Below are 22,780 nucleotides of genomic sequence, written 5' to 3' on the forward strand. Positions count from 1 at the left end.
CTATCTGAAGAAGTTCACAGAACAATAAACAAACCATTAAGGTTAATTCTGGATGCATTAGGACTAGCACCAAGTTCATAATAAACCAATATAAGGGCTTTTGGAACCTCTCTCTTGCCTTTCACCCCTTCATCAGGAGGTAATGGGGAATAATCTGAAAATCATAATCAGAAGCTTGTGGGAGAGTTTAAGTCTGCATTCCTCCCTTTCTGCTCAGACTTTGCTATCTTGAAGCATAGTAACAAGTTTTAGAAGTTTTTGTACTCACATTAATACAATACTGAATAAATATTTTAAGAATGAATTCTCTTCTTCATAAGAACTGAAACATGAAACTTTTATTGTACTGACTTCTGAAAAGAATCCAAAGATTACAGTTCTGTACATTCTGAAATGTCAATGCAATGCAGCCATCAGCTGGAAAACTTAGAAACTTGACTGTGCTCCACAGCAGATAAAAACCTTTGTCACTAATAAGTAGACCTTGTTACCATGTTACAAAACTCTGTGATGCCCTTAAGTCTGGTAAACCTCAGTCTTCGAGGTTTACTGAGCTTTAACTGGTAATGCCTAGCAGTCAGACCAATCACCTCAAAGCAAGGAAACAGAGGTATGCCAAGGAAATTCAATGACAAGAGCAAACTCTTAAGTAGGATACATCAAAATGGCTCAGTGATCCTGGAAGAAGGCCTTCAAATGGCTTTACAGCAACTTTTAACAGGTTTCCAATCAAACCAGCAACCGGCATTTTCTAACATACTGATCAGCACACCTGAGTTTGCTCACAAGTGCGTGGATCCTCTTTTACCTCCCCTCCTATCATTCAAAAGATGGAGCTACTCAGTTCTAAGATCCAGTTCCTAAAAGGAATGAAATTCATTTCCTCTCACAGTTAGTTGCTATGGAGATAGTAGCGCACAACCGGACCTCTGCTGGAACAAGATGTAGAAAAAAAGCTAAAGAAAGCTCTTATTTTTGACAATCAGTTGTTCAAAGACACACACACTATGGAGGATGTTTACATAATAGACAACTAATTAGAGACGCATCCAAGATTTGCATCTCCATGAAACATCTACGCTTCCCATTATCCCTGGGCATACTGGAATTCTTCCCAGCATTCCTGTCCCACCAGATATAATTATGACTGGTCACAGCCAATTGAAATTATAAAAAAATAGAAAACAGAGCTAATTTTAGGAACATGCATCTTTTAATTGCTGATGCGAAGGAAAAAATAACAATATCTAGATTCCTGATACATAGTTTATGCCTCCAAAATAATACTAACAGACCAATAAAGCTGCCACCACACTCTAGAGAGTATCTGCTCTTTTTGCATTGAATGACTATTTGAGTTCCCAAGGGGTGGGAAAAAAACAGAGGCCGTGACACTTGACATTCCTCAGTGCATCCTGTCACACCTCCACTGCTCTCTCCATCATATTTGGACAGACAGTTCTACACTGAGACATTAAGTTTGCACATAGAGATGAGGTGGAGGAGGTTACTAAAGAAAAAAATTAAAGTAAAGCAGCACTTGTTTAAAGCTGCACTGGCCACTAAAGCATTTCTAATCCAGTGATGTAGCTAAATGCACTCAAATTTGCACTCTATCCATTAAGGAACAGAGCATTGTAAATGACAGTTTAATCATTTTAACAAGAACCTGAACAATCAAAAGTTGCATGTGAGATGAAAACCTGCAGGCTGGGGAAACTGTTGCTTATCTTAGGGAAACAAGAATGGGAAAAAAACCCAATGTACAGCTGTCCTGGATGTGAAGATTTTCAGTTACTGAGAGATTTGCTCAGATCAGGTGTACTTTCCAGCCATCGAGTGATTCCTCTTCCTCGAATGGTACTTCTTCCGTAAGGAAAACTCCTCACATCACACGAAGAACCACCTATTGAATTAAATACAGTTTACAAATGGAATTTATACACTGTGGAGCGGAACATATTCAATATTTCTAACAGGAAAAGTGAGAGATGGAGGTTCTGTCCTGCACAAACACCAAATCCACATAAGATGTCACTTTTTATACTTGGAATGGTTTCGGCATTTAATTTAGTGTCTATTGTCTATGCAAAAACATAAACTGCAAACTCAGAATTCTTCAGTCATTTGTCTTGCAAACTTAATTCTGCTCCTGTCTGAAGGTTAGTAGTACACTGCAAAATGAATTGAGTGTACATACTTTATATGAGAAAGATTTTTGCTCCAAGAAGAGGACTTGAAGCAAACACTTCTTATAGATCCAGGAGTAACAGAATACTTGTGACAGGTACCACTTGAATCTGGCATATACAACACCAGAAGAGAGGCAGTATTTTAAAGATGGCCGTGCCTCAAGGCAGCTAAACATGCAAGAAAGAACTTCATGTGACAGAAAAATAAGGTGTTATAAATCAGATAGCAACGTTTATGAGAAAATCTGATTTTGGATAGACTTTCTGACCACAGGTTTTAGTCTAGTAGTAAAAGTGCAGTTATTTCATCTTCAGAAATTCAGTGAAGTCTGAACTACATGCTGTCACAAACCCAGCTCATGCAGAGCTGAATAAGCTTTATGTCACTAATAGACAATAACATCTAAGCCCAGAAATTTGCAAAAGCTGCAATTTGATTATGTTTAAATACTCTTTTTTCCCCCTTTACAAATGGGGCGATCTCGAACTCACAACTGGAAGGGACGAGCTCTTGAACTCCACTTGGAGAAAGGATGTGTCTGTCACTTCCTGAACGCTCAGCCTTCAATTTCTGCAGGAAGAAATAGACATTCAAAATAAGAGAAGTCTCCTGTAAGGTGACACATGTGTAACTACTCATGATACCTGTGAGTTGTAGTCAAAAAACCATCACAAGAAACAGCCCGGTTAGAGATTATTTTCCTTTCCTCAGTCTGCCAAGTATACCTTAAAAAAGGCAGCACCCAAAAAGGAAGATGGCTAACCTCAAATCACCGAGCGTGTTCCATCTAGAATATCTGAGTTAACTAGAAATAACACAGGAAAGCAACTTAAAAGAAACTGACCTGAAAACGTCCAGCATCCAGTATTACCCTCCTGAGATTTGTATTTCCACTGGAAACACAGTCTTTAAGAGGCAGGTGAGCAGCTGTCAGTGAGACTCCATACACACCAGCTAAAGATTTACTGATGCAATAACTTGGAGCAGGAAAATAAAGAAATCAATAAAAGTTTAGTCAAGTGGGCTGCAATGCCTACATATGGAAGCACAGCATTCTTAGATCCTCAACTGATAAAGCCACCACAGATGAAGACACAGAGATGATGACAGAGTGGAAAAGGACACTGTCACAGCAGCCAACAACCCCGTATCTTTCCAATTTCACCAGAATATTCTACAACTACACGTGAAATTAACACTGACACTTCCATGTGCATTACTACTATCGACTGAGATCTTAAACTGCATTTCTTTCCCAACTACCTACTTATCCTTCCCCCAGCCTAAAAGAAAGAAGCTTGTGTATTGACATCTATGTATAAACATAGAATCATAGCATGACCTGGGTTGAAAAGGACCACAATCATCATCTAGTTTCAACCCTCCCCTCCCGCCCTCAGAGATGGATTAAAATATACTGAGGATTTCCCACCAAAATGAAGTTTAGTAAACCTCTGAAGAAAAACAGTGTATTTATAACATAAAGAACTTTATCTCAGCTCTCCAATAGTAAGTGGAGGTAATGATGACTATAAACCAAATGTGATGACTATAAACCAAGTGATAGATATTATTATCACACACATTGCACTACATTGAATTGCTAATACAGTAAACTGCTTTACAGTATTAGCACAAAAACCAAAGCAGAAAATAGTATAAAGTCCTGGAAGTGGAAGAAATAAATAAAACTGAAGGCTTAGAATCATAGTGCTCAAAGCAGCCAGGACCAAGAAGCGTGTGTGCATAACAAAATGAAATGCCATTGTACTGCAGATAACCCCTGAGAAATACTCACGCGATTTTCTTACAGGATGCCAAAGCACAGCACAGTATGTCATTTTCTTCATGCCACTCACACCTTCATAAAATTAAATTGAGGTTTACTGTGTAAGTATCTACATCTTTCATCAACACAAACAGTTGTTCTGACCAGAAGGAACAGGAGCAAACACTGAAGGTTATCTTTTGTCTCAGTGATCAACTTAAAATTACACAGGTGATCATCATTCAATGAGATCTAAGTGATTTACATAGAGTTGAAAACTGTGCTTAACTGAAAACCCTTCATATGCTGAGGTGGAGGGGAAAAAGGAGAAAAGAAAACCCCTACAAAATGAATTCAAAAATAATTAGAAGCTTCCCATTAGAATAAGCAGCAACAGTGATTAGTCAGTGATCTGAAAGTCCATAGCGTAAGCAGACTTTCAGGGACAGGTTTTAGTAGATGTAAAAAAAAAAAGACAATAAATTAAGATTAATTTACTAATTCTTCCTTAAAACAACAGCGGAGGAAAAGCTGAAGTATTCTTCTAAGTTAACTGTGTCGGTGCTAAATACTCTCCCACAACAACTCTAACTAAGGGCTGTGTAAATACATAAGGATCTGAGAGTAGCAAAAACATATTCCTGTTCAAGATACACAGGGAAAAGAAGACAAACAATGCCATGAAGTACATGCATTCTAACATTATAAAAAACATTCCTTCAGGAAGCCAAGGGATTTCAGTTAACTCTTCAGCTTGTTTTATGCCACAAGAAAGCACGCCGAGTTCATTATCACAGTTGCAGTATGAAGTACATAGCAAAAGCCAGCTTCCTGAGACTCTGAATCTTCTCACTATGACTTCATGTATCATACTGTATTTTCTTTTGTAACCCTCCTTTAAATCTACAGGCTCAGCATTAAAGAGCCTCTGGTCTATTTTTTTTTTTTCTTTTTTATAGACAGTATTTCGTGTTTCCTGTTGTAGTCACGCTACAAAAAGAAACCTTTAGATGAGATGGTTTGCTGAAGATTTTAGCCTAGCTATGCACAAGCCACATGTAAGGCACCAGGACAGGTCAGGACAGCACCCATTTCCACAGAAAAAAGAACCCAACATACCTGGTATTACTGGAAAAATCCCACAGGACAACATCTAGCTCTCTAGACACCCAAGTCTCGGATGGCTCCTTATGGTATTTCTTCTGGTACAGTTTTACTAACAGGTCTTCTACAGTAAGAAGTTCCAGAGAGCTCTCAACACCTGGAACTCAGAGGAAATCCACGTCAGCAGAACATTCACCCACTTTTCAGCCAGTCTCTGTTCACTGTCCACCTCTTTCTATCAATCTCTACGTTCACATAAACCTCAGTAAATTATTCTATCAGTGTTATTCAGATCTGGCATTTCAGCAAGGCGAGTCCTATATGCTCTCAATTTTCTCCACCGCACCTTACCTACAGGTTTTCTTTCCTGAGAAGCTGTTAGTTCCCCCAGCTATTACCCTATAATCACCTTTTCAGTAATCTCACTGCTTCCACTACTCCTTTAACTGGCTGACCAACAAACAGCGTACACTGTTCCCTTCATGTGTTCATTGGCCAGTTAGCTGGCTGACCATGCAGCATTTAAGGGGAGAAAGAGGGGGAAGCACACGCAGCAGTTCTAGCAATCAGCTTTGATGAAACCCTCGAGACCTCAACTCCTTCTGACAAATACAGTGGTCCATAATCAGATAATTTTCCTTTCTTGGAGAAACAAAAGTCAAAAATGACTGGGCTCCCACCTGCCATGCTGGCCATTCGTTCAAGACACCAGCTGATTCGGAATCTGTCGTCAGACTGGAAGAAAGAAGATTTCAGTCACATTCAAGAACTGCATAAGTACAATATATAACTCTTAATATCTGCAAGACCTCTGGCTGCACCTAAAGAAGTCATTACCAAAACAGAAGTCCTTGCACACAGCCTTCCTGAACATTACCTTGAAGAGTAATCAAATACCAAGGCAGCCTTCCAACCAATCCTCAGGAGAAATTCTGCACTAATACGTGGAGACAAGTTAACAGGCAATTCATAACTACAGCCACCTCCACTAACTGCTGTATGGTACTCTGCTTTCACACACAGCTCTTGTATTTAAGTATGCAGCCCAAGATCAGGATCCTCCACTCCTGCTATGAATTTACTAACATTAGGCACAAGGGGATGAGACTTAAATTCCTCTGAATCCCAACATTTTGTTTCACTCATTGGCAACTCAGTGAAACGAGCGTACATAAGACGTATGGTATTATCAAGTGGAAAGTCATTGAAGTGTAAAAAAAAATTCTAAAACCTTAGAAAAGTGAGATTATCTGACTATTATCCAGCACAGTCAAGTACAATCTTAAAAACTCAAAACAGTGTCTGAACATTCTGAAATGTTCACCAACAGACTGAGAGCCAGACGTGCGTGTTGGGAATAAGGCAGAAAACTTTGTGTCTCTGATTTATATAAAGGTTAGCTTCTTTTTCCTAACAGCGCAGGAGTCTGGATGGGTGGGTAGGTGGGGGAGCAATAAAACCAAACACACCCATACTCACAAAAAAAGGAAGTTTGCTCACTTAGGTTCCGTATCATTTTTGATCCATACAAAAAGTTGGAATTGATTAAATAAACACAACAGGTTTTGATTGCCAAACTTACAAAATTAGGTCATTTCTTTTTATAATGGAAAGAGGAAACCTTGGGAAAGAGTGTTTCCCCCCTTCCCCCCCCCAAACCCCCAATACACACTCACACGTTCCTACAATCACTCATTTGCACACAGAATATGCAGAAAATGCTTTAGAGCAAAGTCTCTCCTTAACTATCCACTGGAAGAGAATTTAGGTTTTGATTTTGAGTGCCTTACTTTGACCTTAACCAACCATACCTTGCAGTAAAAACGAGGCCAAACACCTCTGGCTGGCTGGGCAAACTGAAGAAGTTCACGTATGACAACTGAGTAGCAAGTACGTGTCAGATGAAATCCAGATATAGGGATCTTATGAGTGGCATCGCCTAACAAAAGGTGAAGTGGAAGAACTTTTACTTACAAGAAACTCTGTTTCTTAAAATAACACCATTCCTCCTTCCTGTGTAGTTTGTAATTTATATATACACATACTTAAACACACACATACACACACCTCTTTTCCTCTACAGGCAAGGTGTGTAATTAAAGTTATCAAAATGTTATTTCTTGCAGAAGACGAGCAGTCTGGGTTGTGAGCAGACACACGCACATTTACCCCTTTGGAGTGGCCATTACTTAAATATTTAACATAGGATAACATGGGCCAAGTTTGCTCTCCACACACACAAGGGGAGGAAGTGTACCAATAGAAGCAGACAAATCTATAAACACTGCTTAAGAGTCACAAGGGAAACATGGCAGTGAAGAGCTCTGCCAAATAAACGAGGTAACTGCAACAAGCTGTTCTGTCAGCCCTTTCTCTTCTAAACATGAGAGGAAGTCCTCAGAAGGAGAAACTTCCAGGGAAGGCTTACAAAACAACTGGATACAGATCTGATAAGCCGAGTCCAAAGCTGTAAACCATTGCATACCACTCTTCTTCTCCACTGATACTCACTAGCAGCCTGGCAGTGGTACCGGTAACCACGTGGTGGTACTTCTGCAGAAAAACATGAGGGATGGAAGAAAAAGAACAACCGTCATCCATCAGCGCAGTGACAGAGCCTTAATTCTGAACCAGGCAGTACATTTTGATTTAGAGAAAGGAGCAGCCTCACCTTCCCCCATGGCCTTATACAAGCATAACTATTTCTGATAAAGATATTTTCAGCTGCATTCATCGAAAGAACTTAAGGACATGTTCGAAAAGCAAGCAGAAAACAGCAACACTCGGTTGTAGTCAAAGAAATAAGCCTATCTGAATAGCAGAAATGGAACCGGTGCAGAAGTAACTGACTTTAGAGAGCCTCCCTCTCAACACAAAGCAAGACAGACAACTACCGGGCAACCCTTCCTTGGAAATCACCTGAATCTATGAAGCGATGGAAGTCAGCCATTATGCCTTCCTGCAGGGAGTACTTGACGCAGCCAATTTCACAAGGGAGGAAGCGCTGGTCACAGTGGGACGGCAGCTTGCCGTGACTGTAAACATTCAGGAAATAGAAGATGTCCGCAAGCACAGCTGAGAGGAAAGAAATAAATATATTATATACAAGCACAGTATAATAAATATGATGTAGGCACATAAAATGTTAAGAGGCCTAGAGTTCAACACCAAATACTATTCTTTTTATGCTGCCTCTCTGTTTACCCCTTAAGAAAAAACAATCAGTAACTGCAAAGTACTTCCACAGGTTCCATTCAGTAACTTAGTTAAGTTAAGTGAACTGGTAACCTTTCTGTAAAAGGAGAAGGGAAGAATTCTACTAACTGAAAGGATCACTTGTCCTCATTGAATGAGCTCCCAAAGAAGACAAGAATATCCAAGAAAAGCATTACAAAATAAAATATCTTCTATTAATTGTGGAAGACCAAACAATGAAAAATACGTCAATTAATGCCTAACAGTCACAAATCCTACATCATATAACAGATCCTACATAAGTTCTTTCTTAAGTTTAAGATAATACCTACCCTTGAAATCTGCCCCTCATCAAAGCAATCAAACAAAAGCCTTGATTTGTTCTACTAAACTGTAATGGGCCAGATTTGATGGTGTTCAGCCCCACCTGTCCCAAGCTGAGTTCTGGAGCTGCCTTACACAGACCTTCACCTCTACGAGCTGCAGTGGAAAAGGAGAGATACCTCCTGAGTGGAAATCTTTCCACATGAATTAAAACTAAACAACTTGATATAGGTATAGGCAACCATGCAGGACTCTTACTAAGAAATACTAAGGAGCAGAAACAGAAGACACGTCTCAGACTCAAATGAAAGATTGGTTATGCCAGCTCAAGTCACCATGATCAAATTTCCATCATAGTGACAGCTGAGCAATGATTTGGGCAGTGAGAAAGCTAACAGACATTACACTTTTTAAACAGAGCTACTCTTTTCTGACCCTCTATAACCATAACACGTTCAAGAGATAGTTAGGTAAAAGGCTTGAGCAGATACCCAACAGAATAGCACAGATATAGCTTCTATTAATTGCCTACTTAACTTACATTCCAGGTGCTACCATCTATCATTTTCCAGACTAAAATACTACAGATGTGTTTATTGCTTAACTCTAATCAAAACATCCATTTGAAGACAACATACAAACAAAAAAGTTTAGTTTTCAAGAGTTCTCTCAACAAGGAAACCAGGCAGGAGGTTACACAAGTACTGACCAGGTACACATCCACTCTTATCTTACTGAGAAGGTCAGGAAACCATTTTAATGCAACACCTATATGATATAAAGTTTGAGCTCCTTGCCCTTGGATCTCGATATAAACATTCTACTATCCTGAATGTGGACTAGGCCTTGTAAATCACAACTGTCAGAGCAAAAAGCCTTGAGACACAGCATCAGCAACTGTAAGATCACCATACCCTGTTCACTCATCCACGATATTGCAGAGGCATCGAGAAGAGATGTCACTCTGTACATCTCTGTAGTCACACGATCAGGTACTGGATTATTATGCATCTAGAGAAGATGAGAAAACTCAAAATCAACCAAGTTAATGAACATCCGATAAAGTTCACCACCTCCTACACAGACACACAGGATGCCCACTGCTCACCATAGCTAGGTGGAACAAGTCTTTATGTACAAGTGTCTGCAGACCTGCTGGCTTAGGCAAGATTACTAACAAAGAGACTGTCATCTTAGTAGCTCAACCTGCACAGCTGGAAAGAACTACAGCTAAATTTCTGAAACATAATAAAAGCATTCAAAAGAAGCACTGTTTTGTTAAAGTTTAACTACTTGTTGCATGGAAGGAAGCTTTCTGACTGAATTTTTTCAGCAATTCCCATGATTTTGATGAAGAAACTTGAGCCACTCATTTGCCTTTGATTAGGAAAGGTCTTTGTGAAAAGCTGATAAAGCCCCAGGTCATCAGATTGCTCTGCTATCTGCAGTCAAGAGGGGCTCACAGGCCTATTAGTGAAGCACTGCACATTCACACACAAACATTAGGCTTTTTGGGTGGCAGAAAGATTTGGGCAGATGCCCAGAAACCAGAGAGGCTTTACACAGTGCAATCAAGGCCTAAATTGTGAATAACATCCACATCCAGACACTCGAATTCCAGATAATTGTCCTTGCCTGACAAGGGCTGATAGTTATCAGTTTACACTTCTTAACAGGAGGAATTAGTCTCATTGAAGCAAGCACCACTTCCCAAGAGACATTCCTTTCTGAGCCCTTACCTCCTTCCCTGCCTTCTGAAAGGATTTCTTTTCATTCCACTTCTGAGCCTTCTCTGCATAGAACATCCTCTCCTCTTCCGACAGCAGCTTGAAGCAAAGCGAATTATCAACGAGATGTTTCTTTTTACCGCTTCCATCAGTAATCCCACAAACCAACAGAACATCACCACACTTTCAAAGGGAGGCCGCCAATTACTTCAGGCACACTGATAACTATTATCTCCCTATTATCACCCAACCAAGCGGGAGTTTCGGGGTAGTTTCCTCCCTCACAAAGCCATCTGGCTTTGGAGCAGGACAGCTGACACAGGTGCTTTTACCCCACACATTCCTCCTCATGAGCCCGCTCCCCCACCGCTCCCCTACGAGGAGAAACATTCACCCCAACCCTTGAAGGACGGCCCTTCCCCTCACCGCCCACTCCTGGGTGAGGTGGGGAAACCCATCGACCACTCGAGCCACGGATAAGCCGCGCTGCTGCAACACGGGCAGCCGGTCGCGCACGAAGAAGTAGTAGGCGCTGCGGGAGCGCTGGGAGCGCGACATGGCGGACCCAAGCCTCGCCTCGTCCTCCACCGCCACGCCGCGACGGCGCTGATGTGGGCGGCCCGGGGAGCGGTGGGCCGGGAGGGGCGGAGAGCTGACCGAGAAGGGCATGTTTCTGCTTCCCTTTTAACGTGTGGGTGGTTCCGTCTCCTGGAGGTCGGGGACGGCCGCAGACAGCCCGTGCTGGCCCGCGGCTCAGGCTGTCGGCTGTTGCAGAGTGTGCCAGGTGGCTTTTCTTTCTTCCTTTGGGTTGTTTGTGACTGTGAGCATTGAAAGTCAGGTTCAGAAGGTCTTCCGGCATCTGCCAAGCCGGAAACCAAACAAAAATACAGCCTTCTACTGCTGGTGACCGCATGTGGTCCTCATCTGGATGCTGTGCTGTGTTGTCAAATGACGATCAGAGCTTTCCAGTGAGGTGTACTTTGAGAAAGAGGTGTGTGCTGCCAAAGGAAGCACAGGACAGCAGAGAGCGGCAGGGCCATGAGGGCAGTAATGACCCTCAAGGCAGTAATGACCTCAGCAGCCTCCTTAGGACTCAGTGCATATTGTGCCCCTGGGCTGGAGCTCCATTTAAGCTTGGGCCTGGGCACCAAACAGAGAGCAGCCTCACACAATAGGTTGGTGTTTGATTTTGAGATACATAGCAGAAGAGTGGAGGCACTGAGGTATCATGCATTTGCTTGGAAAGGCAAACTTGCTTATTGAAAATACATATGATTGCCTGCAATTGAAGACCATAAGTTTGCTCTGAAGCAGGGTAACTGAAATGGTGGTGTCAGCATCAGATCTGATTAATTTATGGCCAGTTTATTTTCTCCTTTAGATGTGTAATGTCTGCCACGTTCCTCACTGTTCTCTTTGTCTATGGGGACCATCTTGATGGGGAATCATCTTCAGGATGCAGTAGCAGAGCCTGCAGAGCCTGCATGGTGTAGCAGAACAAGAGTCAGCTCACTGCTTCTCATGCAACCAACTTAATTGAAGGTGCTCCAGCCATCTCAATAAAAATGTAGCTCTGGCTTTGAAGATTCTTTCCAATCCTCTGCTGCAGAATACACTTGAGTTTACTGTAAACCTGTACATGAGGATCAAAAATTCTGCTAAAGACTTCCCTGTGTTTCCAAATCATTGGACAGCTTTGCCTTTTCCCTTCAGTCTGACTTCCTGCATCTTCTGTCTGGATAACTGAGTCTGTTCAGCTCCAAAGGAGGTAACCACTGGCTAGGCTTAAATCTTTAACTGAGCTAATTGTGTTTGTCACTGCTGGAACTGCTGGCAGATAAGGTCAGATCAGATTGCTTTTGCATCTCACTGGTGGCTGGTTTCTCTGATGGTTTTAAAAAAAAAAAAAAAAAGATGATGCAGTTTAGTCTTCTGGGGGCTCTTCTGTCTTGCTCAAATCCAATGAAATAGTTTATTTTATGCTGTTTGTGAACCACTTAATAGATATGCTGTTAAATTTACAGGAAGAGCAAATCACATTGCTAAAAACATATAAAATCTTGATGTGAATTCAATGAGAATAACTTTTTAAAGTCACTATCGCTCTTGTGCAAAATCATTTATATCCCAGGCTAGTTCCTGATACATTAATACCAAATCTCAAGAGAGACTGCAAGAAATAACTCATTTCTTTTAAATAGCAACTTCTGCACAGTCTAGTTTTTATCCCCAGAGGTGAATATTACTGTTGTATTACTGTGTGAATTGTTGCTAGGAGTGAATCTGTGCACACTTGCTTCAGTTTTCTTCACGCTGTGTTCTTTTCTCTCGTGCAGTTTTTTGACCCACCCTTTATCAGCCCATCCTTTAAAAAAAAAATATTAGATAACATATGCATCAACTCTGGAAAAGACAAGGTTGCAGTAATAGCTCTCCTAGGGCTAGAGGTGTGGTTGGAAAATAACATTCATAAGCAATGAGGAGAGAAAGGATTTTCCTACACAAGGTTAAGGAAGAGAAAAAAAGAGGGAAGAGATCATCTTTGGACAACAATGTCATCAGTGTTCTTGGCCTTGGCCCTGGGAAAATCCCCTTGTGATTGAAATGGAAACTCATATTTTAACTATGCAATTGTCTGCTGTTTAACTTAGCTGGCAAATGAGACCTCTAGACTATTTATGCTGATTTGTAAATAACTTTTGTAGCATTGGGGCCATTCCAGGGGATAAAAGCAAAGGTTGTGCTGATGTTTATATATTACTTTTTCACTAAAGTACTTAATTCAGTTAAATTACTCGATATGCCGACGCATGACCTTTAGATCTCTGGCCTTGGAAACGCAGCTCCAGAATTGGGGACCTGTGCTTTCCCATCAATGTACGTAGTTCATTACATGTCTCAAAAGATGGTTTGATGTAGATTGAAAAACCACCTGGAACTTTGCTGCCACTAATGCTTCTTCATAAATTCAGGATTTATGGCAATGACCTTCTTTCCATGAGACATCTTACAGTAGTCGCTCAGAAAGAACAAATGGAGTTATTTGAAAAAAAACATGGCAGCAGTTCCATTTGCTGTTACCCAGTGATGTGCTGCTCTGATTCTGGAGCAATTTCCTCCAAAGTGAAATGCTAGGTGTTTATATTAGGGGAATATACTGGACAAGATCCATAGCCTGCTTTTCTTGGGGTCCGTACTCCTCTGTACTACTTCGAGGGTGCACACCTGAGCTTTTACCACATAATTTTGCAGCTTGTCTTTCTCAGCCTGGTTATGGAGATTTTAGGTTTATGTTATTTTCCTTGGAGAGTGATACAGAATGGGAACTTTGGTTTTTTAGTCCAATAATTGCTATTGCTTCACATGTGATGCCTTTGCATTTCAGGAGTCATAACCTGCAGGCTTCCCCTTCCCAAGACAGTGATTTAGAATAAGCTACAGAAGTCGGCTTTCTCTTGGTCTTACTTCTGACCTAATGAATCCCGGGTTTCTTTCTGAACAGTGTCATGACTGCAAAAGAAGCCATTCACCTCAGCTGCGTGATGGGGATGTGACTTTGAACATCTCAGAGTCAGGAGGCCTTTTTGCAGGAGGTAAGCCATGTTGCCCTGCCTTGTTCCCCTGCCTGCCTTTGCAGGGTTTCACAGTGTTGGACTTTTTGTTAATGTCCTAGATCAGGCCTCGTGGTGAAACTGCTGTTGAAGGAGAGGCTTTAAAACAGTAGTTCTACAGTTAGGTACCAAAAATTTTCCAAAGCCTTGTTTTGGATTTGACCTTACACAGAGTGATTTGGGTGATTACAGACCTGTCAGACCAGCAGGGATCTGAGGCAAAGGAATAGAATCACTGACACAGGAGTTGCTTCAATAATGAATTAAAGAAAACCAATGTCATTAATGTCAATCAAGTGGATTTGAAGAAAATATATTTTTTGTCACATTAGTTTCTAATTGCATCAAAGAGATACTAAGTGTGGGTACGAAAGGTAATGCATTCAGACACATCTGAGCCATCTAACACGACCACATAACACTAAATCAAGGAAATATAATGATCCAGAGACAATCCAGTCCCCAGTAAATGAATTAGGACATTAGCTTCGGTTGTCTCAAAATGCAGTTTGAAATGAGGAACTGTTATTGCACATTTTCAGCAAGATCGTTCCATGTCTTGGCTGCGTATTGCTGAATGTTTATTAACAACTTTGAAAGTAACATGCAGTTGCCACAGATCCTTGCAGATGATACAGAGATGGGGGGATGGTTAATAATGAGGGTGACAGAACAGAATGTCCCTCAGAGCCAAAAGTCGTTTGTGGTTCTTTTTCTACCAGATATGCCATAGTTCAAACAGGATGTAGAGTGGCAAAGTGATATGGCCTGTTTTATTAAGGAAGCTGGATTAGACAGTCAGAAAGTCCACTTAGTGAATTCCAGCTCCTGAAGGCATTTGTGCTGTGACAGTTTCCCTATAGCCAACAATCACAGTTTGGTATCTCCTTGGCTCTCTGTAGCTGTGCAAGAAGATTGTGTCTTATTCCTATCCTGTGTATTTTTTTAGTATAGTGACACACAAAAGATGGATGAGCTGGGAGGATTCGCTTCTGATCATGTGCCCACATATTAACCTCACAAAGCATTACAGCTGATGTGCACTTTGTGTTTTACTTCTGTGAATATTTCAGGTTCCTGTTCAAAGTGCAGCAAAGGTACACTGTGTCTAAGAAAGAATTGGGGGCAGCGTGGGAAACTTACATGGAGTGAATATTAGAGCGGGAGGTTTCTTTTCTCTTTTATAATACTGAATTTATATTATAGAGATCAAGGCTCATTAGAATGAGAAAATAAAGTTTCCCCATTAAGCATTCAGAATGTTAGTTGGTACAAATGGTGTGGTTAAGAAGAAAAGCAGTTTATATATCACCCAATCCTGACGTTAATGGGAAGTAAAAGCTCCATATTATTGTGCAATCATACGTACCCAGGCAGTTAAGAAAAGAAAAACCAAACAAAATATACAGAGAGAGAGCATATATTTCAGTGATGTCTTGCTGTGAAACTATCACCAATTAATAGGACAATCATAGAATCATAGAATTACCCAGGTTGGAAAAGACCTTGAAGATCATCAAGTCCAACCGCAGCCTAACCAGAACCCTAACTCTAACAACCCTACACTAAATCATATCCCTGAGCACCACATCCAAACAGCTCTTAAACACAACCAGGGATGGCGATTCAACCACCTCCCTGGGGAGCCTATTCCAGTACCTAACTACCCTATCTGTAAAGGAGACTTTGGAGTAACAAAGCAAATGGGGAAAAGTTTTAGTTAGTAGCTATTGTGAAGAAACTCAATTAACACTAAGATTTGATGATGTAATGTGCTGGTCTCAGTACTAAATCAAGAGAACGGTGCCTAATGACTGAATCTAGTACAACGTCCCAGAAAGCTGCCGAAATCACTGTTTCTATGGAAATTTCTACCACAGAAATCCAGGGGACTGAATGGATGTGCAGAAATACTCATGGAGAAATGCACTTTCATGCAATATGTAGGGTTTTCTGGTATGGTGCTGAGATGGGTGGTTCTTAGCGAAGCACTGGCATGTGTCCTTCCAGATGTTGGAAGCATTAACAAGCTGACTGCTTATCAAAGAGGAAATGACCCCAAAAGACTGGTAATGGAAGATCAAAGGAGGGAGGGGAATTAGTTGGCAAGAAGACAGAAAAGCTATGGGTAGCGGCAGCATGAGTAACAAGAAGAGAATTTGTTTCTGTATTGTTCAGCTGAATTGTTTGTGATCCCATTGTTTACAGAACTGCTGCGAGCAGCATTGAGGTAGCACTTATATCTGTGCTGTAGAGTGGTATTCTTTAGAGTGGTATTCAGTTCAGCCTCAGGCTACATTCTTCAGGACAGAGACGGGGAGCTTGGTCATCCATTATCAAGGTTGGAGAGAGATGAAGATCGAAGCCGTTTGATTGAATGCTGTTTTTCAGAGCACAGGTAGTCCCTGCAGTGGGATGAAGTGATCTGCCTAATTCCTTAGGAATTCACTTGCTGCCTGAAGGTGAAGTGAGGCTAACTGTGCAGCTTTCTGTCTCCAAGAACAGGCTAAAATGAAGGACAACAACATTATCTATTAAGCCAGCTCAGAAGCTGTAATTTTCAGATCAAGGGTTTGCGAAGATCCGGAACATCTATTCAAGGCTCAGGCATCCATCATATGTGTGTATATACAACTGACAGCTCACGTTACATTAAAAAGAACCATACCCCGTGTTTTAGTATATGAACATTTCAAAGCAGCTGTAAACCCAAAGTTCCATGCAAAACAATGGCGCTTCCATGTATTGAAAATCTTTCCTTCCTTTGTTGTGAGTCAAAAGTTTAGCTGAAAGGTTGTATATGCCAAATTTATTTGGAAAAGCTGGAGTAGATTAAAAAAAAAAAGAAAAAGAAAAAGAAAAAGCTAGGAGTAGCTAACAATAGTGACACAAGAGATTGTGCTACTCCCAGCTTTTAACCTATGAGATAACTCCAGATCAACATTGTCTCAGGAAACTGGATCGGCCTCCTGCCCAACCAAGTCATAGGAGGGGAGGGTGCAGGGATTTCACTTGGAACATTCAAGGCTGGGTTGAACAGGGCCTTGGCAGCCTGATCTGGTGGGGGGCAGCCCTGCCTGTGGCAGGGATTGGGGCTGGGTGGGCTTTAAGGTCCCTTCCAACCCAAACCTTCCTGTGATGTTTTGGATTCTATGACGTGTCAGGTCAGAGAGACCTTCTGACTCCCAGCAGATCAGGACACTAGTTGGAGATGGGTGTGTATTTCTTTATAAGCAACGCTGGATAAAAACAAACTATGTGAAAAGTATTTTTAAATAACATTGAGTTGCCGGGAATGAAGCACTTAAAAACAAGCTGTGCCTGGGGATCATCTCCTCACCCCATTCCAGTTCAACTACATCAACAGAAGGACTACAACTATTCAAAAAACAACCCAAGTGTTTCAACACATCTTTTATCACAGCAGACATGCCCTTTTGCTTTTTAGGCATTAGGGATCTATTTTTATTTGCTGGTTTTGGGAAAGAAAGAAAGACGTATTTTGCCTGCAGTCTAAAAGTTCAGTCTAAAGGCATGCAAAAAACACCTGCTGGAAGTGTCTTAGGGTCATACTGCAGGTATTGCTTTCACCCTGCTGGTAGCAGTGAGCACACCCAGCACTGATCCCAATGGGCCCAGCAGAGCGCTAGAAAATCAGCATCGGTTGTGTGCTCTGACACACTGGAACAGGCTGCCCAAGGAGGCTGTGGATGCCCCATCCCTGCAGGCATTCAAGGCCAGGCTGGATGTGGCTCTGGGCAGCCTGGGCTGGTGGTTGGTGACCCTGCACATAGCAGGGGGTTGAAAATGGATGAGCACTGTGGTCCTTTTCAACCCAGGCCATTTCATGACTCAGTGATTCTCTTTGGCACATGCCACAGGAGTGGAGGCTGAAGGCTGCTCCCGCGTGGATCATCGACATCTGCAGAATCCAAACTTCGGTTCCAAATGCAAGCTGAGCCCCTGAAAGAAGTACAGTGTATTATGCATCTGGGCGCACGTTGGTCAGGGCTGTTTTGTGGCACAGCAACATCCACCATTCAAACAGCTTCCCCCGAAAACTTCCAGCTCCGTCCAACACGGTGTTGGCACCAACACCCAACGCCCCACGGCTCAGATGTCAGCTTCTACCATCCAGAAAACCTCCTCCTCGCGTAAAGTTGGATCTCCTCCGGATCGAAAATCGCAGCTATTGCTCACGGTGCGAGTGGATGCCCAAGGGAAACGCTGCACTGCAACAGTCCGCTCTGATTTCCCGAGGTACGCGCGGTTAATTCGGGGGCACGGATGATCGGAGCGGACATTTTTATCAGCGGGGAGTCGCGGAGCAGCGCCGCAGGGAGCTCCTGGCAACAGAACGCCGCTCCCCTCGGCCCCAGCCCCGCGGATCCGCGCCCCCCGCCCGCGCTGTCCCCGCCCGGCCCGGCCCCGCGAGGCGGCCCCCAGCCGGCAGCCGGCGGCGGGGGAGGAGCGGAGCGGAGCTGAGCGGAGCGCACATACACGACGCGGCCTCGCAGCCGGCTCCCGGCAGGGCAGTCCCGGCTCTCTCCCGCCGCCCCGCGGCATGCTCGGCCGGCCCGACCGGCGGGAAGATGGGTGGGCGCCTCCTGGGCTGCGTGGTGCTGCTGTGGCTCGCAGGTACGAGCGGCGGGTTGAGCTGGGGCAGCGGGGCCCCGTCCCGCGGGGCAGTTTGCGGAGACTTCGCCGGGAGGGCGCGGGGGCGGCTCGGGGTGCGAGGGTCGGATGCCGCGCGGGCACGGAGAGGAGCGCGACGGAGGGAGCCCGGGGGGGGAGCGGTGTCCTTGGATGCGGGCGGTGGGGACGGCGGCCGGGAACAACTGGAGGAACTTCTCCTTGGTCCGGAGGGCTGCGGGACCAGAGCGCTGCTCCCGGGCCTCCGAGAGCCGGACGGGACTGGCGCTCCTGCCCGGGCCGGATACCCGGGGGCGACGGGCGAGGGGGAGCGGAGGGGCTGCGGTGTGGGAAAAGGGCCGGGAACGGGCTGTGAAGGGTCGGGGATAGAGGAGAGGATGGAGGGCAGCGCTCTGCATGCTTCGAGCCGGGCACGGGAGGCTGTGGAAGGGCTGCGGCAGGCTGACTGCCAGGGAGGAGAAGGAGCGGAGCGCTCCCGATTTCACACCGGTATTTCACACCGCCGCCCGCGAATCCCACAGAAAAGACCTCAGGCTCTTCCTCTTCAGATTTAGGATTTGCAGGCTGTAAATTCGGCTTTTAGTCATAACACCTCTCCCACCGCCCACCCACCCCTTCCATCGCTTTCTGGCTCTGAGTCATCCCCAGCCTGCCTGCTGCTCCCTCCCAGCGCTACACGGCCTCAGCTGGGGCCTCGCAGCTCCCTGCCCGTCGCCCCCTCCCCAATTCCCTGCCCTCTGTTTGGCCGCTTCCGAGCGTACCCCCACTCGGTCTCCTCTCCGCTCGCCGTAGCGGCTGACACAAACAGCGTCCAGGGACTGGTAAGAGCGCAGGGAACGCATAGACGTGACTTCACATTCCTCCCTCTCCTTAAAGAGCTTCGTTATCTGCAAACGTCTGGCTAGATCGGGACCTCTCCATCAGCCTGCTGACACCTTTACCGGACATTGAAGGCAGCCGGCGCTCGGATCCCGCCGAGTCTGTGCGGAGCCAGAGGAAAGCTCCCAGGGCAGGCAACAGGTTACTGCGCGGGGATGGAGCAGGCACCGTGCTTTGCTCAGCCAAGAGCAAACCAATAAGCAAAGGGGTGTGTGTGTGTGTGTGTGTGTGTGCACAGACAAGGGAGAGAGGCTGGCAAACACAGACTCGGGATTGCCAAATGGCTGTGCGATGGAATGAGAGGTCTGTCTCTGGGTAGAGAGCCCTCGTCCTGCTGGAGGTAGTTGTGTTCCGAGGTAGAGCAGTGGGGGTGGGAGCTGGAGGGCTCGAGGCAGGGAGAGCGGGACCGGGAGACAAAGGGGAGTGAGGCAGAGGGAGGTCTCGCCCCATCACTCCCCTCCTCCCCCCTCGAGATGGGCTGAGAAATTCCCAATCAGCGCTCGCAGCTCCTTCCCCCCCAGTGACTGTTCTTCCTTGTCCGGCCTTTGTAGTTACTTTTTAGCTCTTGCGTTTATCTTTTGTCTCCTTTCGCACACTGTGACTTGAGCTCAAAAAATCCCCCGTAAAGTGCGCTGGGTTTGGCTGGGCTTCCCTCCCGTGAGGTCATATTTTCTTTTCCCAGTAACTTAGCACTCAGTACCTGTTTACTTTTGTGTGCGGAAGGGCCACTGCAATGCTGTACTGTAACACAGGGGTGGGTGCATTTCCTACCCTTTCCCAGCCACAGTTCAGAAGGGGCAAGCTGGAGCACGGGTGAGCTTTGCCCTTCTACGGCCTGCACAGCAACCTCCCTGGATCCCTTCAGGGATATGGACTTCCCCAGTGAAGTTGGGAGCAGGAGTAATCGGGGTAACAGCATCGCAGGGAATGGGAACGAGTAAAGAAATCTGAGTCTGCTGCTCGGTATGCAGAGCCTGAGCTGTATCCCACGTGGCGAGTTTTCATATTGAGGTTCTGTGCTGTGAGTAGTGCCTCCGCTTTTCCACAACTTTGGTTTTGCTCCGTTCCAGGTTAAGCAGTCTGGGAGAAGAAATTTGGTTTTGCTTTGGAGCTGTGTAAAGTACCACGCTGCCATTTCAGCTGCACCTGACCTATTTAGGCATTAGTGTCCCGCTGGCTACAAAAGTTGGCAGTTAGTGGCCATGGAGCTAAGAACACAAGTCTGATAGCACCTAGACTGTGATGTGCAGTCTGTTTCCCACAAACCACTCAGTCTGATGGTGGTGGCTTTGCAGGTGAATTGCATGGATTTTGTTGGTTAACCGTGCAATGTAATCCTGCCTGAGCTGATAGGAGTCAGTACAGCACAATTTCAGTGGTGACACTGGCTCTCCATTCACTTGCTTGCATCTCTGCATATCATCACTGATTTACAGTCTCAGAGCCCAGACTTTACAATTGAGGCTGGATCCACATCTGAAAGCGCGGTCTGTTCAGCACTGGGGGAGAGGACACTTCTAGTTGATGGGCAGTAGCTATGGCACAATGAAGAGAATCACTGAACCATAAAGGTTAGAAAAGACCACTAAGATCATCTAATCCAACTGCCACCCCATCCACACCATGCACACTAACCACATTGCTTAGTGCTATGTTTACCCTTTTCCTGAACACCCAAAGGGTGACTCCCACCTTTCTGGGCAGCAAATAACAGCAGAGAAAGAGATGTGATTCATGCGCAGATAAGGAGATCTGTACTGACCTGAAGAATGATGTGTACTGCCTTCTCTCGGGCTTAACTCTTATCTTATATGCTAGAAGGATGCAGACCTGTTACCTTGAAGTACAGTGTTTGACTTTGTCATTATTTACAGAGATGAGTGTTTCAGATGAGCTTTATTCTATGCATAAAGACTGGCTTGAGGCTGGGTAATGAAGCTGAATCTTCCTGGGATCCATCTCACCTTGTGCAAGCACAGGCTTTTATTTCTGAAGGACAAGTGAAAGGAAGAACTGAAGTTTGCACCTCTCAATTACCCCTCTCATTTTCTGTGTCTTGTGGAAGGTGCTTAGGAAGATCAGGCTCACGAGGTTCAAGTATGCCCATACGGATACCCCCTCTGTAATCACTAACTGGAATTTTCTTTCATCAGCAGTAAAATGTATTAGGAATAGCTTGTGTGTAATGTTGACTGTGTAGTTTGCATGCATAATCTAAGGATGGTTTGGGGATACAATCAGAAGCAAATATGGATACAAATACATAGATTTTTACTTTCTGATAGCCATGATATCCGTGTTTTTAAGGTGTACTTGATTAATATTTGCAGAACTTTTTCCGGGGGCTGTGGGGGAGCAAAGAAAAAGGGAAAAACAGTTATCACATGGTTCTGTGGTTCTTACAAGCTACATTTCTCTTGTGAAAGTTCAAACCATTTGAAATTCACAGTAAACAGGTTGGCTCTCTGGAGTGCAAGCATTTCGTTTCCATAATGATTTTGAAATAAGGGCTCATCTTGCTCTGCCCATGTTTATCAAAACATAGCAGAGCACAGCTCCGTTTCTTTTTAATCCTGCTAATATTAAACTCGATGCAGCCGCCGCAATCTGCTGTCACCAAGCTTGTCATCTGTTTTCATATCTTTGACTGGTTTTGTGCTCTGCTATGTAAGCAGCCCAGATTTCTGTCCCGAGGCTTCTGGCATCCTGGCTAGTCTCTTCGAGATTGTTGAGCTCAGCAATTGCTTCTTGAGCTTGAGGAATTCCTAAGGAGACTACTGTAATTGTGCGTGCAGACATCTGTGGTAGGTGCAGAGCCGCCATCTTGTCGTCAGGCAGCCTAGCGTCCTGCTGGCCTTTGGATGGGGGTTGTAGTACACCACTGCTGTAACGTGAATAGATTCAGAGGGAGTAACAGGTGTATAATTTCCCAGCTCAGCCCTGTGTAATTATATACAATTTGACTTAAATAGATAGAGAGTTTCCACCGGTCCGGCCTCAGTGTGAGGCACCGCATTGTTCTCAGATGCTATTTCTGGAAAAGATCTGAAAAGAATGTTTTACAAGTTAAAGAAGACCTTGGGATAAGGTGCAGAAGATGCCAGATGACTTACTGCACGTCTCCCAAAAGCTTTTGGATAGGAAAGGAAATGTTGTATTTTCCCCAAAGCTGCTTGCAAGTTTCTTTTCTCAATATAGACATTCACGTGGGAATGGGGTGGGGAAAGTTAGTCAGATGAGAATTTGCTAAAGCTCAGCTAATCATTTATTAAAGCAGTCCCTTGCTCGCCAAACTCATTAATCTCATTAACAGGAAAGGAGCGCTG

At 44.2% G+C, this 22,780-nt stretch overlaps 2 protein-coding genes across 7 annotated transcripts in view; one reads left to right on the forward strand and one right to left on the reverse strand.

Moving 5' to 3' along the window:
• Positions 1-316: 316 nt before the first annotated feature.
• Positions 317-11,346, reverse strand: MAEL (maelstrom spermatogenic transposon silencer). The gene is made up of 12 exons (XM_015879407.2): positions 10,738-11,346; positions 10,324-10,410; positions 9,499-9,595; positions 7,985-8,140; positions 7,577-7,618; positions 6,877-7,004; positions 5,746-5,800; positions 5,081-5,222; positions 3,992-4,054; positions 3,038-3,170; positions 2,685-2,763; positions 317-1,906 (listed from the first exon to the last, which is right to left on the reverse strand). The coding sequence occupies exons 1-12, from the start codon at positions 10,978-10,980 to the stop codon at positions 1,791-1,793; spliced, it is 1,341 nt and encodes a 446-aa protein (XP_015734893.1). The 5' UTR covers positions 10,981-11,346; the 3' UTR covers positions 317-1,790.
• A 437-nt stretch (positions 11,347-11,783) lies between these two features.
• Positions 11,784-22,780, forward strand: part of ILDR2 (immunoglobulin like domain containing receptor 2) — a 38,876-nt gene continuing 27,879 nt past the window's right edge. For 2 of the 6 annotated variants that reach the window (XM_015879365.2, XM_015879373.2), the window contains exon 1: positions 13,761-13,904. In XM_015879365.2, the coding sequence (XP_015734851.1) occupies positions 13,787-13,904 (118 nt within the window). In that variant the 5' untranslated portion in view covers positions 13,761-13,786. Of the gene's footprint in view, positions 12,080-13,760; positions 13,905-18,087; positions 18,183-18,409; positions 18,561-19,307; positions 19,397-22,780 lie in introns of those variants that run through there. The other 4 variants (XM_015879392.2, XM_015879379.2, XM_015879385.2 and 1 more) reach the window with 4 other exon arrangements.

The sequence above is a fragment of the Coturnix japonica genome, chromosome 1 (assembly GCF_001577835.2).
Source record: "Coturnix japonica isolate 7356 chromosome 1, Coturnix japonica 2.1, whole genome shotgun sequence".
NCBI lineage: Eukaryota > Metazoa > Chordata > Aves > Galliformes > Phasianidae > Coturnix > Coturnix japonica.

Excerpts from the sequence above, each read along its gene's own strand:
- MAEL (XM_015879407.2), bottom strand. The coding sequence starts at position 10,980 with ATGCCCTTCTCGGTCAGCTCTCCGCCCCTCCCGGCCCACCGCTCCCCG. Across the intron at positions 2,764-3,037 it reads TGGATGCTGGACGTTTTCAG|AAATTGAAGGCTGAGCGTTC; the intron begins GTCAGTTTCTTT and ends TTCTTCCTGCAG. Across the intron at positions 1,907-2,684 it reads AGAGCTCGTCCCTTCCAGTT|GTGGTTCTTCGTGTGATGTG; the intron begins GTGAGTTCGAGA and ends TTAATTCAATAG.